Source organism: Dipodomys ordii, unplaced genomic scaffold (genome assembly GCF_000151885.1).
Source record: "Dipodomys ordii isolate 6190 unplaced genomic scaffold, Dord_2.0 Scaffold48, whole genome shotgun sequence".
Classification (NCBI taxonomy): domain Eukaryota; kingdom Metazoa; phylum Chordata; class Mammalia; order Rodentia; family Heteromyidae; genus Dipodomys; species Dipodomys ordii.
In genome coordinates, this window is record NW_012267264.1 from 5,596,728 (window position 1) to 5,615,607 (window position 18,880).

Consider the following 18,880-nt stretch of genomic DNA (forward strand, 5'->3'; position numbering starts at 1 on the left):
TACGGTATAACCCCTGTCCTCACTGTATTTGATGTTGGTGCCCTGCATCTCGTATATACTTTTCTAATCTTAAAGCTTAAGATTATTCTCATTTTACTAAGAAAAGTTAAGTCAAAATATCCTTCAGTGTGTTTATGGAATTTCTTCACTATACTCCATTATTCATTCCTATACTCAGCAAAATTAATTGCTCAGTTAATAAGTGGTAGTCTGGATTTTCATGGATGGAAAATTAAAGCTAGGTCATTGAACACAGTTTAGGGAGAAGGCAGCTATTAATCAAGTAATCAAAATATAACTGTATACATTATAAATATAACTGTATAAGTTTGAATTTAAATATTAATCAAATCTCAATGATTTTGGAAATGAAACTATTACCAATTAATCTACTGACTTACCTCCAGTGGAAATTTTTGCCCTTCTAAACTATGCTCTGATCCATCAGAAGACATATTGCATTTTCCCCAATGAAAAGTTATTTTGCTTGCTTTGAATAGCACTTCTGAGAGTCCTCCACTGAGACGGTAGTCATTGGTGAGATTAATTTCCACTAAAACGAAACAAAAACAGTAAAATTGTATCTGTGTCTCTAAAAATCAACCTTATCAAAACTTTGAACAAAATCTCCCTCTATTTCTGCTACATTCAGAAACTCACTTAGTTGACAAATTATAAAAAAGGATAAATGTTTTGGAATCTGAACTCTGTACTCTGAACAATGTATTTACTATATTTGATAGCAACAAAGTCAAAAGAGTTGGAGATCATAACTCCCATGTGAGTCTTACAGCCCAGGACAGCCAAGCCACCTGCCCTGTTTGGTGTACTGAGACTGCCAATCCTCCAAAATTCTGCTTCCCAAAGCTTTTTGTTAGTAATTCAAGACAAGGTAAGGAGAGAAGGGACAGAGGGCTAAAAGAAGTCTTCCCCTTGAAGCGCTCCTATTTTCTCCCTGTTGCTTGCTTCCATAAACCATTCCAGTTGATTCTTTTGTCAGTTTCTTATCCCTTCTGGCATCATCCCAGACATCACTGGGCTACAGAATCTGAGTCTTCATTTACTTAGTATTTTCAATTTGAAGATATTCCATTTCGCATGATGCTTGCTTAGAAGAGTTTCAAAAGAAAGCACTTAACAAAGGCTTTCTAGGAATGGTTTAAAAATTTAAGCTTCCTTGCTGGATGCCGGTGGCTCATGCCTGTAATTCTAGCTACTCAGGAGGCTGAGAGCTGAGGATCACAGTTCAAAGCCAGCCCAGGCAAGAAAGTCTGGGAGAATCTTATCTCCAATAAACCACTAGATAACCAGAAGTGGTGCTGTGGATCAAGTGATAGAGCGCTTGCCTTGAGCTGAAGAGCACAGGAACAGTGCCCAAGCCCAGAGTTCAAGCCCCACGACTGACAAAAAAAAAAAAAAAAAAGCTTCCTCATGGAGAGCTCCTAGTATAATTTCTTGAATCCAATTAGAATTATTTTTCCATATCTACATATTGAAATAGCATGAGGCTAATTAACAATCCCAAACTACAATGCTAAGATACATAAATCCTAATAAGTAAGTGACTGACCAGTGATGGAGATAATAAAATATATTGTCCATAATTACATTATCTTTACCAAATCTTCAAGTAGCAAGGTGATTTATTATATTACTAAAAATATGACTGAATACATTGGTCATTTTATACTTAGTACAAAAAATTTTCAAGATGTCCACATTTCTAATGTTCTTCCACTAATAGCTTCTATTCAGTCTTTAGAACATTACTCAAAGATAATTAAAGTGAGTCTTGCTAAACACATTCTTGGGCTGAAAAACTTATCAAATGGCAAATAGAAGGCAATCATTTTACCTGTTTTTCCAGTGTTGTGAATGAATGTGTTTTCCAAAGAGCTTTTATCCCAGTTCTGAAATTTAAGTTTCTTCAGGTTTACATTTACTTGTGTAAGATCTTCATCAATGTTGATAGGTGATTGTTTGGGGCTATTACATGTTGGATATTTCTTTCCCCAATTTTTCTGATTAAGTGCTCCTAGGGAAAAGAAAGAGCAAGAGTGTCTGTTTCTTAAATTACCATGCAAAAGTGGGCTTTTATGTTATAAAATATTTAATACACAATATACAATACAATACAATGTAATACACAATATAAAATAGATATAATGTTTGGGAAAATTAAGATATAATGAAATAAATTCACAAGAAACTATATTTAGATTTACATCCTGGTTTTTAGCATGAAATACTGTAAATAGAGCAACCGTGCCAAGCTTAAGTCAACAATGTGTCGCTTTAGCCATCACTTTTCTCTACACAAATAGAAAGTCAAGTTGTTGGGCTGGGAAGGTGGCTCAGTGGTAGAGTGCTTGCCTTGCATGCATGAGGCCCTGGGTTCAATTCCTTAGCACCACATAAGCAGAAAAAGCAGGAAGTGGTGCTGTGGCTCAAGTGCCTTGAGCTGAAGAGCTGAAGAGCTCAGGGACAGTGCCCAGGCCTGGAGTTCAAGACCCACGACTGACAAAAACAAAACCAAACAAACAAAAAAAAAGAAAGTCAAGTTGTTAAATAAGGAGAGTCTTTGCCTAGGGTTCTACATGGTGGAGTTACTTCAGTAGCAATCTAAATTGTATAACCCCTTCAGACCTAGTATTACCCACGCCACTGAATGCAAACCAAATCAAACTTCTACATAGAATTTTATTGAGTGAAGTGAATTTCAATTTGTACCACAAATAAGATTATATTGGTTTAATTTTGCCCTCACTGAAGTCATGAACAAGTATGTTCTATTTAAAATTTAATTAACATTCACCGTTTGTCTCTTTGAGCTTCGCTTACCTCACTTAACATGGTTTGTTCTAGTTCCATCCATTTCCCTGCAAATGACATTATTTTATTCTATTTATTCTAACGGCTATGTAAAATTCTATTATCTATATGTACCATGTTTTTTGTATCCAATCATCTATTGTGGGGCATCTGGACTGTTTCCACAGTGGGGCTGTTGTGAACAGTATGGCAATGAACATGAAGATGATGGTGTCTTGGCTCATGATGTTCAGGGTAGATGCCCTAAGTGGTATCCCTGGTTCAAAATGTTCAGTTTCTTGAGGAACCTCTAGACTACTGTCCAGAATGGTTGTACTAGTTTACATTCCCACCAGCAGTGCAGTAGAGTTTTTTTTTTCCTTCAACTCTTTGCTAGAAAATTTCTTTTTCTTTCTTTCTTTTTTTATTGTGAAAATACTGTACAGAGGGGTTACAATTAATGAGTACATTTCTTATCAAGCATTGTAGCCTCCTCCTTTGTTTCCCCTTCCCATCCCTTCCCATCCTCCTCCCACCCCCCCACCCATTCTTCCCAGGCCCCCTTTCTCCTCCCCCCGCGCCAAAAGTTGTAAAGTTCATTTTCGACATAACGACTTGTACATCTCATTGTTGCAATGGGTCCACCTGTATCCCTAGTTAAACGATTTGTTTTTCTCCTTCCCCTCCACAAATTATATCAACATCAAATGCAGTGAAAGCAGGGTATACTGTGGGGAGGGACATACAAAGCAACAAAGAAATCATCTTATAAATGTTTTAGAAACAATCACATGAAAGAAAAAAAAACATTTGAATACATATCTTAGGTTTCATTTCCCTAACATCACCTTATCTGACCTTTTGTGCTTGACTCAGACATATACTAGATACTGCAAATAAGGGAAACCATGGGACCTATGTTTCTTTGGGCCTGGCTTACTTCACTTAATATAATTTTTTTCAAGCCTTTCCATTTCCTAACAAATGGGGCAATGTCATTCTTTCTGATGGAGGCATAGAATTCTGTTGTGTATATATACTACTCTAGACTGCTGTCCAGAGTGGTTGTACTAGTATACATTCCCACCAGCAGTGCAATGGAGTTTTTTCCTTACATCTCTGCCAACGTTTTTTTTTTGCTGGTCGTGGGGCTTGAACTCTGAGCCTGGGCACTGTTCCTCAGCTCTTCAGCTCAAGGCTAGCGCTCTACCACTTGAGAGCCACAGCACCACTTCTAGCTTTTTCTGTTTATGTGGTGTTGAGGAATTGAATCCAGGCCCTCATGCATATAAGGCAAGCGCTCTACCACTGACCCACCTTCCCAGCCCATCCCTGACAACTTTTGTTGTTTGAATTCATAATGTTGGCCAATCTAACTTGGGTGAGATGGATCATGAGCAGCACTTCCTAAGGTGTTTCTTTGCCATTCTTACCTCTTCTTCTAAGAAGCCTCTCCTTAGCTCCCTTGTCCATTAGTGATGGGTTTATTAGGTTTGGGAGGGGTTAGTTTCTTCTGCTCCTTGTAAATATTGGATATTAGGCCTTTGTCTGATATTTTGTTGGTAAAGATCTTGTCGCAGTCTGTTGGCTCTCTTTCTAGTTTACTATATCCTCAGCTGAGGGAACATACCTCCAGGGAAAAAGGGTGAAAAAGTGCAGCAGTGGAGCTCATTGGACACTGATGAAAGTAAACTATACAAGTCATTTGTGAAGACGCGAGGGAGGGACCAAGAGTGAGTGATGGAACAGAAGACAGCATGAGAAAAAAATGTCTTCATTCCTTGACTCACATAACAGTTATCTCTCTGTACATTACCTCTACCATAACAATAAAGCAAATAATCATAAAAAGAAATGTACTCTTTACCCGAATTTTGTAACTGTAACCCCTCTGTACCTTTATAACAATAAAAACACCTTTGTAATAACAATAAAATTAAATAACTAAATAAAGTTCAATTAAAATATTTGAAATATTGTGAGTCAAAGTCGTAAACTTTTCTCTGGTTGAATGCTAGCATTTTTACAGTCATTACAAGAAAAAAAAAACCAGTAGCACAGTTTTCAGTTTATACAGTTTTAAATGTATTTCTTTCTGAAAATGAGTAAGGCCAAGACTTTACATGACTGATTTTAAGGAACGCACGCGTATACGCCTCTGCAGTGCACCCTCAGAGCTGTCACTTCCACTTCTGTGCAAAGAGAGGCCATGAAGACTAGCTCAGTGGAAGCTCAGTCTCACAATGCGTGCTACCTCCCATAATATGACAAAGCTAGTTTGCAAAATTTATCCTCCAGAAAGATAACAGTAATTAGTCATACTATTAAACTGTAGCTATAGTCAGACAGAAGTTAGTTAATACATCTCAGAGTCAGTGGGGTATCTAGCAGATACCAATAGGTGCTGAAAATTTATTTTGAAATCTGGGTACATTCCTAGAGAGTGTTTGAGTACAATTTGCTTTGAATATGCACAGTGATGCATAATTTTATCAACATATCAATGATATGCTGGTTTTTCCCTTGCAAGGAACTTGGAATGAGGACAAAAATAAATCACTACTTGTTTTAGTAGCATCAGTGTGAGAGAAGCAGAGAACTGCAGCGAGGATCAGTAAGTATCCTTTTCATTCCTTACATTTTAAGCTATAGTACAATAAATCCCAAGCTTACTTAGGAACAGTCACACAGTTGCAATGTACAGAAGCATGAAGGTGTAAGTAACACTAAATGTGATGTACAAGTCACTTTTGTCACATTTCATAACCTTAGATAGACCTACATACGTAGATTCTGAATGGTGGCTCATTCTTAGCATGTCCAAAATGAAAATCTGAATTTCTGCTCTGAAGAAAGCTCATTTACCATCTTTCAAATTTAAAGTTATTCAGAGACTTCTGCTTCCCCTTCTCAGCAAGCCGTGTTGGGTCTCTCCTCAAAATATATCTTGAGTCAGATTAGCTATCATCTCTACCATTAACTACCAGTATGGCCCAAGCCACTGTCATCATTTGCCAACATATCGCTACTTCATGAGCAAAATCATCTACGAGATTGTTAGGAAAGTTAGATGAAGCATAGACCATAAAGTCAGAACCTGCATGCAACGCTATCCCCAGGAGATTCATACACATTAATTTCAAGAAGTGGTGGCTTAGATATGTCCGGTGATTCCTAACTTACATTTTTGTCCTTTCTTCCTTCCGAAATCCTGTCCTCTATGTATGGAGTGAAGAGACTCAACCCCTTATCACTGCAAACAATTAAAACCAAACTTCCTACTCTCGAATGTAACTGCCCTGAAATACCTTCTGATGAAGGCTGCACAGGCCCCATGGATTCACCGGAAGGGCATGCCCTTCTTTAGGGTACTCTCCATGGGAAAGGCAGTGAGGAAGTCAATGTTGTGATTATACCATCAAAGCACTAGACTCAAAGTATGATTCTCCTGCTGACTTGGAAGAAATGAGGTTCCAGGTTGTGAGCAGCCTTGTGGCTAGGAATGAAGAGCCAATTCCAGGAGCTGAGAGCACCCCCACTCACAACCAGGAAAAGCAGACAAACCAGGACTGTTTCCCTCTAGGGAATGAATTCCTTCATCTAACTAAATGAATGTGGATGACAATCCAGGCTTGAGTTAGGACAACTTGATTTCAGAGATGGGTGCAGAAGACCCTACTCTGGACCCTCAGAAACTGTGAGACAATGGAAGGTATTGTTTTAAGTCATTATATATTAGTATTAAGTCATTTAAACCCAACAAAACTCAGTATTTGATTTTTAAAACTTTATAGCAGCTCGCATGTCCCCTCCTGACTTAAATCCATCTCACTCAAGGTAAAATGTAAAGTTCTTACCGGCGTTGACAAATCCTATATGCCACCAGCAGCATTGTCTCTGCTACCACTCTCTTCCTACCACTGTCCTTAACCATGCTGCTGTATCCACATCCTCTTCCTTCCTAGTCCTGCAACATGCAAACACGTGGCCATTGCTGCTCCTTTCTCCCTTTTCAGTAGATGACAGAGGATCAGGCAGCTTGTTCTCAGGCTTCGGTTGGGACTTTGCTCAAATGCACCTCTTTCTCTCAGTAGTTGTCTTCTTTTAGTCTCTCTCAAAGACTTATCCCTTAGTTTTCCTCTCTGAATGTGTTAACTTTATTTATTGTTTCCATACTCTAGGAGGTATAAACTATTTCTGGGATATACTAAAAGTTCAATAAGTATCCTCTCAATCAGACAAACAAGAAATGGTGATGTCTTTCTAATGTATAAGTTCGAACTCATGGGGGAATCATGCATGATGTAATATAAAAATAAAAATCAAATGCACCAAATTAAAGCAGCATTTCTAAAGTAGGTTTCATTTGTTTCCATTGTGAATTGACAATTGAGTTGAACAGTTCCTATTAAGCATCTGCTAAAGAACAGCACAAAAGGGCTGAAGTCGAATGTCTGTTGTAGGATGTTTCACTGCCTAAGGACATGGATGATTCCATTGGAGGGGGATGAAAATGATAGAGTGTGGACTCCACTGAAAACATCGATGACATAATGATTCTTAGGGCCAGTGCTGGCTCAAGATGCCTTCTTTTATCATTAAGAAGCAAAGTGACTGATGACAGACTAAGGGAAGTGATTTGCATAATGCTGGGGGTAAGAGATTATCTGACTCAAACAGACCAAAGAAAATACCAGTAAGTTAGGAATAGGGTTTATGCTTTATTCACAGGCTTTCCTGTCCAGAGTCTCAGCAGTCACAGCAACAGTGCACAGCTTAGTAATCCAACAATACTCAGGATGTTGGACCATCAGAGCAAAGCAGCATTAGTTTTCATTCTATTTACAGCCTCACATGCTGCCTACCCTCAGTCTGTTCACAGCAGTTCCTGTTAATATTCCCACAAGACAAAAGTGCATTTGGCCAAATATGGCCTACAGGTTACCTAAGATAGAGCTTGCATACATGACTCAAAGTTACATGAATATCATGAGCCAGTTGAATCACATTCCTTGGGAAGCCTAGGCCTAAAAGCCTTCTGAAAATTAACAGTGAGTAAGCCTAACTCCATTAACACATCATGATTTCTTAGTGGAAAAGACCAATAAATAGACAAAGAAAAAGGGCAAAAACAATAAGAACCCAAGGTTCTTGTCATCATGTATAGAAAACCAAGAGAAGTAGGCTAATAAAGCATCAAAATTGTGCACAGAAATGAGACAACAGTTAACAGAAGTATTAATCCTTCTTACTTTAAAAATAAAACATTAGGCTAATCTCATGCTTAAACACTGTTACATAATGTTTCAATTTTTTACTGCATAAACTGGAAGCTTCAGTCCCTGTAGTAGTTAAAAGTCCAGGATTGTGCATTTGAGAATGCAGGTGTAAAGAATTCATTAGCATTAAACTGAATTTTATTAGTGAATGCTTCAGAGGGAAAAATTAGGACATTGACTGAATAGTTGCAGCAAGGGATTTACATGATCTACACAACTGCAGAGTATTCAATGGTAGCCTTAGAAAAGTTCAGGTAAATTATTCATTTACATAAATGTTCAGCATTCTTTCATCCATCCATTGAATAATGTTCATTAGTACCACCTCTATACATTTCCTGTGCCTACTTCTATTGGAGCATTCAAGAGGTGCATTTTGTCCATCAACCTGTTTATTTCCTCTGCATGCTGTTGCCAAACTCTGAGTCTAATGTATAGCAGAAACAAATGAAATGCTTGACTAATAACTTTTGTGCATCAAATGAATGCATTCAATATTTGCATACTATGCACTCTCTATTCCGAGTGGAATGAGAAGCAATTTCAGACACTCTAGGTGACATACAGGAATTCAAAGTTATTTGTTTGCTTGCTTATTACATTCCAGAAAGATGAGTTGTGTTAAATAAATATGCAAATTCCTGAAAGAGTAAAGATGATGGAGAAATTAAACAGGCATAGCAAAGCTCACTAATGTAGGTCTTAAAGAATGGATAGGATTTTCAAAGAGAGAGGATGCAGAGCATGTCTGGATGAGTACTAAGCTAGAGGAATTTTACAGTGGCCAAAGACTTCAGGTGCCAGGTTCATGCCTGTAATCCTACCTTCGGATCAGAGGACTGTGGCTTGAAACCAGTTCAAGCAGAAAAGTCCATGAGACTGTATCTCCCAAATAACCAGCAAATGATAGGGTTGGAGGCATGGCTCAAGTGATAGAGTGCCAGTTTAATAAGTTGAGTAAGCACAGAAATGGGGAGGCCTTGAGTTCAAACCCAAGTATCACAAAAGATAAAGAGCTATTAGCAGTGACTGGCTTGGATTCAAATTTTAGTTTATTCAAATATGAAGTAAATAAACACAATAAATAAATAACAAATACAATAACAGCTATTATTTTACACCAGAATGGTGGCATAGAACTTAAAACTTCAGAGAGGCAGGAAGGTGATTTATTTAAGAAGATGCTTTTCTGAGGCACTAGTTAGTTGCAAATGGTGGGACAAAGGGTAAACAAAGGCAGTAGTGAAACTCACTAGACACTATCTTGCAATGGAACTATACAACTTGTTGGAGAGGGGGTTCAGGAGGGAAAGTCTGGGAGAAAATGAGGGAAGAGGTGATACTGTTCAAAAAGAAATGTGCTTATTACCTTACATAACTGTAACCCCTCTGCACAGCACCTTTACAATAACAATAAAAATATACACATATAGAAACACAATTTTTTGAATGAATCTACAAACTGCAGGTACTCAAATCATTTAGTGATTAAATATCACAGAAGTAAATGACACTGTAGTGAATTAGTGTGCCTATTTCTAGTTTTAGCCAGAGAGAGACTTTTGAAGCTAGAACAAGCAAAGCAGTTGGCAAATGTTGATAATGTCTGCTCTTAATACTGCACTGAAATAAGATGCAAAAAAAAATCTCAGAAAGACAGCCTCTAGCTAAGAGTGCATTGGCTTCCATCATCTGGCCCATTGAGGTTGCTTCCATCCGTATAGTAGAGAACCTTTACAAGCCTGGTTAAAAGAATCCAACTGATGATAAGAGAAGGTATATACAGGTTAGGAAGTTCTTGCATGCATGTATGAATGTTCCTATAGTATTATGATATTTAAAATATTATCAACTGAAGTTGAGCATATCTATATGCTGAGTTGAGCATATACACATACATATATATTGGGAGAGACTAGAAATATTTTATAAATTTCCTTCTTCTGCCATTTTGCACTTAAAATTTAAAAGAGTAGGAAAGTTTGAGACCACAGTGCTTCTGTTGCTCTAGAATGTTATCAAATAATCAAAATTGGAAAAATAATCACAGATGAAACTTAACAAGCCCCAGAAAACATATTTGATTTTGGTACCCTAAGTATTGTATATATGTTTATCTGAATTAGGGAAGGGAAGAGGAGCAACAAAATGGTGAGACAGGGGACAAAGGGTGTGCCCATTCAACGGTCATACTCACAAGACAATATGTTGGAAATGAACTGTAAAACTTAGAGTGGAGGGGGTGGGGGAAGGGAAAGTAGGAGAAAAATGAGGGGGGGGTGACAAGTTCAACAAGGAATGTACTCACTACCTTTTGCACATAACTGTAACCCTGCTGTATAACGTCTTGGCAATAAAAAAACTAAAATTAAATTTAAAAAAAGAAAAAGAAAGATCTTTTTCTCTAATCTCCCATTGACAAAATACCAATTCTAAGTAGAAGAGAAGGCTCAGAGATTAGATGACTTTGTGATTAATGTTATACACTTGGTATATACGTGGCTATGTATAACTGAGTCACTGTTTTTCATTTAGACTAAAAGCATTTAGACTAAAAGCAATGGTGGTTAATTCACTGTCTGCAAAGCAAGGCAAATGAACTATGTATGGGTGATAAGAGAGAAACAGGAAGATTTCTTTTTCTTTGCTACCTCAGTCTGGCAAACCCAATGAAACACCAACAATACAACCAAGTCACAGCCCAGGAAATTACTTTCTGGTTTGAGAAATGAAAAACTCTTCTTGTAGCAAAGCACTAGATGTTGCTTTAGAGTCTCTAGAAACTCTCATTGGTCATCAACTTTTCTCATTTCTCATTAACTGATCAACAAAGTTTTTATAGAAAGAAAGTGGTTGAACAGTAGATAACAACCCAGATAGAGCAGGATTTATTAAAAACAACAACAACAACAAAACAACAATCAAGACTGTGGAGTTGACTAGCCTTGGGAGATGGAGGTGGGGAAAGAGGTGCAAAACCACTTCGGTGGCTCTGCTTCAGGTGAGGGATTAGGTCAGTCTTCAAGAAACAAAGTCTGTCCTCTGGGGCCCTGGCTTCAAGGCCTGTATCATTCTAAATCACCTACTGTATTAGTAGTGTACTGTACTAGGTGGGAGAGGGAGAAGGGGAGGAGTCATAACTTTCTTTGATCTAAACAAGATCTTCTCAAGAGACTGGATTATCACTGGGGGCTGCATTAATGCAGATGAGCTGAGCTTACCATCGAGTCATTTCCCAACTGCCAGGATGGTTGGGCTGGCAGCCCCTACAATAGAGCACACTGGCTAGTTTCCAGAGACTACAAAAGTATAAAAATTCAGGCTGGTGATTCTGTATTGGGTACATGAAGACACCCAGTCTTCGTATGGCCTTTTTTTGGCCTTTTTCCTTTGGTTTATCCTCTGTTGTCACTGTTTTCAATTTTGGTACCCTGTGTCTTGTAAATATGTTTTTCTGATTTGAAGAAGGGAAGGAAATAACAAAATGGTCAGACAAAAGGGTGAATCAATGCAACAGTGATACTCACAAGACATTATGATGGAAATGAACTTCATAACTCGGGGGTCCCAAGGGTGGGTGAGAGGAAGAAAAACAGTGTTCCAAAGGAATGTACACATTACATTACTTATGTAACTTTAACTCCCTTGTACATCACCTTTACAATTAACTTAAATTAAATTAAAAAAGTAAAGACCCACCTGTCTCATGCATAAATCTACTCTCTCTACACCACCTATCTTAATAGTGGTTCTTCTATACAAAGGGAAAGTTCAGTACAAAACATTTATATGAAAATCACTGGAGGGAAATTATGACACCTAAAATCTATTTATTTATAAGCAATTTATATAAGAAGTCTATTGAGAGCAAAAATAACCCGTGGAATTTAAATGAAATATATAATACAAAAATTCTTACTCAATTAAAGATCTAAAATGAGAAAATTAAGCATGGTTTATGATAATTAAACTGAACTTCTACCTAAAGATAGCAAATTTAGGACTTAGTTTTTAAAATCACAGAGGTGATTTCAAGAATGATAGATTTTTAACTGTGATTATTAAACAGCTGGTCCACTGCTACCTATAGCCTTTCTGTTTCCTGAATCCTCATCTATTTTTAAAATGGTTTTATGGCAAGATACTCACATATGCATATGCACATGAACATAGTATCTTTTGCATTTTTTCTAACTTATTTTTGAATGATCATGCCAAAAAAGAAGTGTTTCATTATAAGTAATTTTGGTACATGATATTTTATAAATTAGGTAACACAAGGTAATAATTTATTTTGCAAATGTTTTATTGAAATATTCCATTAAATTAGGATATGTTCCTAATCTTCACGGGGCTAAAAGAGAGAGACTTACAACTAAAATGTTGTAAAAGCCATTGGCAAGAAGCTATAAAAAGGAAACATTTGCATAGATTCAAATGTATGGTAACTCATGTCTATTTTATTCGGTTTAGTGAAAGGCATATTTCTTCAAAGTCTATTAAACAAATTTAAGCTCCTTCTTAAATCTGTTACTGAGTAGCAGATACTGAGAAATGAGAAGTTATAGAAATAGTAAAGATGTCTTAGAACATATACTGACAATGGAATTGATGGCGATGGAAAGACAAGTAGGATTTTGAGCCAAAATAACTTATATCTTTGAAAAATCTGGAGGCCCAGCTGGCATGCTTTATACTTTTTTTTTCAATCAACTGTTGTAGCTAAAGAGAACAGCATTGAATAAATAAGTTGATACCGACTACAACTAATACTGTCATTGTGCTCATTAGCATGTATCCTCTCTTACTTTTCACTGGTGTCTGATAAAGTGGGCAGGTAAATAAATTTATATGTTCAGAATAAAGAAGACATATAGCATTTTACAACATATTTCACCAACAGAAGGGAAAAATGTGGTCACTCAAATGGACAAATTCACTAAAGCTCTCCAAATAGCTCTCAATAAGGATAGAGAATTCAGTTCAGTGGAGAACAAAACTGCATTTCATGTGTCCCAATATGTCTTATTAGGAATATTTCAGTAGGCACATTAAAAGAAATAACATGTTTAGAATCCAGAAGTATAGCATTATCATGTCAGCAATTTAATTTAAGCTGAATTTGGCTTCACAAGTATAGTTCTAATAAAGGACAAAGTACTAAATCTTAAAGAACAACACCTTGTTACTGCAACATCTGAATTCCATTTATTTTAGTCAGAATCCGTGGCAGAGATAAAGAGAGCTCAAATTAAATGATAGTTTTTTTTTAAAAAAAACTCTGTGTTGCTTTTAATCCAAATAATTTCAATAGAAAAATTCACTACATACAATGTAGAATTACTAACTGAATAATTGTTTTCCAATAAAAACCAGGGGGATAATTCAATAGTTGAAACAAGTGTAATCTAATTTCTTCTTTTGTGAACACATATTTGTGAGTTGTGTGATTATGTTATCTTTCTCTTTTTAGTAAGCAATTGAAATTAGCATATGTTTTTAATGCAATAGAACAGTCAACATGACTATAAGATATTGACTATGTTTAAATTTTCTTTGCCTTCTACACTTTTTTTAATTTATTTTTTATTTTTTTATTGTGAAAATACTGCATAGAGGGGTTACAATTACATGGGCAAGATAATGAGTTGTTTTGTAAATTTTTTTCCTTGAACTTAGGGTTTGAACTTAGGGTCTGGGCACTGTCCTTGAGCTCTTTTGCTCAAAGCTAGTACTCTACCTCTTTAAACACTGCTCCACTTACATTTTTCTGGTGGCTAATTGGGGATAAGAGTCTCACAGGACTTTTGCTGCCCAGGGCTGGCCTCAAACTACAATCCTCAGATCTCAACCTCCTGAGCAGATAGGATTACAGGCATGAGCCACTGGTACTTGGCTTGTAAATTCCCCCCCTTCTCCTCCCCCCTCCTCCTCCTCTGATTTAAGCTTACAGAAAAGTATGCAATAAAGTTTTAATATCCCGTTTGAGAGAATGGTGCCAATATCTGATTGATACTGAGGTACTTCAGCCTATGTTTCCCCAACACGAGAATATTTTCCAATATAATTGTGGTGCAATCATAGGCAGGGAAATTATTAATATCAAAACACTGATATCTTCAGGTCTGAATGCTTTGTTCAGATAATTACTAACAGGTCTCAATAATATTCTTGATGGCACTAAGGATCCATTTGGTAACATGTTGCCTTGGGCTGTCATGTCTCTTTCCAACTGAAATATTGTCTTTTTCCTTGACTTTCAAGATGGTGACACTTTTGAAATCTATTTTACTTTATAGACTACCACTCAATTTGTATGTGTCTGATGATTCCTCGTGGTCATGCATTTTGTTGTTGTTGTTGTTGTTGGTCATGGGGCTTGAACTCTGGGCTTGGGTGCTGTCCCTACGCTCTTCAGCTCAAGGCGAGTGCTCTATTGCTTGAACTACAGTGCCACTTCCAGTGGTTTACTGGAGATAACAGTCTCACGGACTTTCCTGCCTGGGCTGGTTTTGAACCATGATCCTCAGATCTCAGCCTCCTGAGTAGCTAGGATTACAGGCATCAGCCACTGGCACCTGGCTTGTGGTTATGCATTTTTGTAAGAATGTCTTAAGAATAATGTTCTTTCTTTCATATCATGTCTTATTAAGTGGTTCAGGTTTCTGTGTGAACCACTGTTACTGATGCTAAAGCATGGGCTGAAATCAGTATGTGTCTCTCTTTCCCACAGCGATGCTATATGTATTCTTTGCAATGAGAAAGTATTTTGTGAGGAGGTGATCTAAGATCATGTCAAAATCAAATTCCTCATCAAATTTATCTTTTAAATGTCTTAATTTATATTCATTTGAACTTTCAAGTTTCCTGCTTTATGTAATAGGATACAATCCACTTATTTATTAAAGCTCAAAGGGACCTTTTCTCTATTATCAACTCTTTTCAAGAAATGCCACAGGAGACATGGTATCTGTTTTAACTCTTCGTGTAGGAAACCAAAAGGTCCGATTTCTCAGGGAGGCCTTTAACTCACTCTTCATGTTCACTGCTGTATTAACCTTTGGATCCAGAAAACATTCTCATGTCTGTGTCTGTTATTACATATAAGAATGTGTAGGAGGATGGTCAGTTCTTCCACGGGTTCAAATTGACTCTATATGTTTGAGCTGGTCTTGACACCTGTAGAGATAATCACTAGCCTCTTCTCCCATGTCTCCAGTTAGAAAGGAGACCTCAGTTGGATTTTACAGACAGCAACCTTGTCCTTACTCACACACAGTGGGGTATGAATACTTCTCAAGTTTCTGTGACATTAGTAACCAACAGTAACACCTATAGTACCTGCAGGGAGGGTGGGGCGCAGAACTTTTCATGAGCAAAGGAGATATCCTCATTAGCCTATGCTGCTCGCTGAATCCTGCTCTAAAGATATCTGGCGGTGCTTTGTTATTTTGTACTAATAATTTGACCAAAAGTCACAATCCGCTTCTTACAAATTTTTGAGAAAATTATCCAGTTACCGAGACTAACATTCTTCCCAGAGTGGTGAGTAGGTGTTTGTTTGGTTTGGCAGTACACTCAGCTGGCTAAGCAAGCACTCTACCAATTGAGCCATTATTCCCCCTCCCATTTCTTTTCCAAACACGGTGACACATTTATGCCCATGTGGGCCTAGACCATGTCTTTTCTATTTATGCTTCTCACAGTAGTAGATACGATAGGCACATGAAAATACACCCTGCTTTTTACTGTTTTGAGAGACTGCCTCCCAAACTTTTCTACCCACGCTCTCATTGAATCATGAACCTCCTAATGATCTCAACCTCCTGAGTCACTGGGATTCCAGGCATGAGACACTGTACCTGGCTAAAAGATGTTGTTTTTAAGTTAGAAGGTATATCCATCTAGTGGCAGATAAGGGAAAGACAGCTCCTCCCAGCACTGGGCATGGATTCAGGCGTTATACTTGGCATGCTGCCTCTAGGGGGTAGGTCAGGGGAGGTAGAAATTGGAATGGAGTATATAGGGCTGGTTGCAGGTAGGTAATAAGGAGAGTGAGGATGAGTTTAGTAATCCTCTAGGTGTTCAATATATGAAGCAAGTTATTCCTATCGGGGGTCTGAATAGGGATTTTCACATAACCTGAAGACTTATAATGATTCATCCTGAGATAAAAGTGAGTCTTAAACTTTAAATTTTGAAACTGTACAATGAATACTATTTATATGAAATAAGAACATTGCTTAGGGGCTGGGAAGGTGGCTCAGTGGTAGAACACTTGCCTTGCATGCATGAGGCCCTGGGTTCAATTCCTCAGCACCACATAAGCAAAAAGAAAAAAGCTGGAAGTGGCACTGTGGCTCAAGTGGTAGAGCGTTAGCCTTGAGCTGAAGAGCTGAGGGACAGCGCCCAGGCCCAGAGTTCAGGCCCCACGAATGGACACCCCCCCCAAAAAAAAAAGGAAAAAAGAAGAAAATTGCTTAGCCATAGATATTGTAGAGTTTATTTACTGATAGCAATGTTTTAATCCTTGTGATTTTGGAATTGTTCCAGAGGATAAAGTAAAAAATGACTATACTTAAGATTCATGAATTGTAATATGTCACCATGAGTCATTTCCTTTCTGTGAAGATATTTTCAAATTCAGTGGGGAAAACAGTCTCCTTCCTTCCTTCTATCCCTCCTCCTTCCCCTCACCCTCCTTCTCTTTTCTCCTTTCCTTTCTTCCTCCCTCTCTTCATTCCTTTCTTTCTCTCCTTTCCTTTTACTTCTTTTCCTTGGATATCAGATAGGAGTGCTCAATTAAGATACCAAATGAGCCAGGCGCTGGTGGCTCACGCCTGTAATCCTAGATACAGAGAAGGCTGAGAGCTGAGGATCACAGTTCAAAGCCAGCCTGGGGAGAAAAATCCATGAGACTCATCTGCATTTAACCACTAGAAAACTGGTAGTGGTGCTGTGGCTCAAGTGGCAGAGTGCTCGCCTTGAACTGAAGAGCACAGGGATAGCACCCAAGCCCAGAGTTCAAGCCCTGTGACCGACAAAAAAAAGAAAGAAAGAAAGAAAGAAATACCAAATGAATAAAATTATTGTGCAACAAACTGAAGCTCTAATACCCATTACAAGGTTTTCTGACAAGATGTCTGTTAAAGTAATGGGAGATGAACAGCTATAAAATTGTTCAAACATCTTTCCAAAGCCAAGAGACTCATTTTCTAAGCAGCTTAATGATGATGGAAAATGTTTTTTGTACGTGTAGTAGCATAATCACTGGCTTTGTGGACATGACAATGACCAATTTAAATAGTGATGGAACAGTGACACGGATCACTATGCGTTGGACTTATCAACTGATTGGTTGAATTGAACCTCCTCAGAAAGGGATGACTAAATAAATCATTTAACTCCCAACTCCAGAACTACCTCTATTCTATTCTGAAGCTTGTAAAGGTACCATTACACTACATGACCAGCAGCCATATGCATTTCTATTAATAAAACACAATTTAAGAGGCACATATTATTGCAATTTATAAATGTAAAATAATAAGAAGGTAAAATACAACCTTGATTTTACATGACCTAGAATCTTTGAGGCCAAGAAAATAAAGATGAGTTTTTAGAAAGCATCTTCTTTGGGAATGGCCAAAAACTTGTTTAATTTCTTGCTGTTGAAAATAACATTTGAATTATTATTTCAGAATATAAAATATATTATAAATTATTAGCATATAAAAGTATTGCTTTTAAACCAATATACCTCACCCCAAGAAACTAATACATTATGACATTTTTATATGTCATATAACATACTTTGATCAGATAGTGTCCATCTCTCACCTGGCATTCATTTTTTTAGCATTGATTGTTCACGTTTACTTTATTTTTAATAAAGGAATAAAACTGGCCAGTAGCTCACACCTGCAATCCTAGTTACTCAGAAGGCTGAGTTCTGGCAAATTACAAGTTGAGGCTATCTTAGGCAGGGAAGTTTGCTAGACTTCATTTCTAAAATAACCAGCAAAATGAAATCCTGGAGGTATATAAGGCTCAAGTGGTATACTGCCAGCTTAGTATGTGTCTGAGTTCAAAGTCTAGTACCACCAACAAGTAAGAAATTTTTATATATTTTTTATTCTAAAAAAACTCTACAGAGGGGTTACAGTTACATGAGTAAAGTAGTGAGTACATTTCCTATTGAGCATTGTTACCTCCTCCTTTGTTTTTCCCCTACCATCCCTTCCCTCTCCAACTCCTCCCTCCCCACCCCCAGTTGTAAAGTTCATTTTCAACATAGTGTCTTGTACATCTCATTGTTACAATGGGTCAACCTGTATCCTGTTTCAGCATTTTGTTATTTCTCTTTCCTTCCCCAAATTAGAAACACAAGATGCAGGACACCTGGAATCAAATACAGTGGAAACGCATTATACCATGGGGGAAGAACATACAAAAGAAACAAAAAAAATCACAAAGTACACTTAAAACTGATAAAGCTATACAAATTTAAGAGTATTTTATCTAAGAAAGTGGCAATCCTCACTAACATAATACTTTGGTGTGATGAAAATAAAAAGCATTTACATGCAGGTAATGACAAAAAGTTTAATGTGTCTTCTCATCACATGAATTATACAACTACTGTACTTCAGAATAAATTCTGTTATACAAAAATAATATATAATTGTCCAGTGATAACATATAAAATATAATCCTAAAGTACATGGCTTTAATCTACTCCAAAGCAGTCCAAATATGGTGAAGAATCTACATATAAATACTTGGCAAAG

The 18,880-nt window shown here is 37.3% G+C and overlaps 1 protein-coding gene across 1 annotated transcript in view; it reads right to left on the reverse strand.

Moving 5' to 3' along the window:
- Ptprz1 (protein tyrosine phosphatase, receptor-type, Z polypeptide 1) overlaps positions 1-18,880 on the reverse strand; it is a gene marked incomplete at its 5' end in the record, with an annotated part of 112,976 nt that overhangs the window by 74,149 nt on the left and 19,947 nt on the right. The window contains 2 exons of the mRNA XM_013019952.1: positions 402-553; positions 1,856-2,035. Of these exons, the coding sequence (XP_012875406.1) occupies positions 402-553; positions 1,856-2,035 (332 nt within the window). The remainder of the gene's footprint in view (positions 1-401; positions 554-1,855; positions 2,036-18,880) is intronic.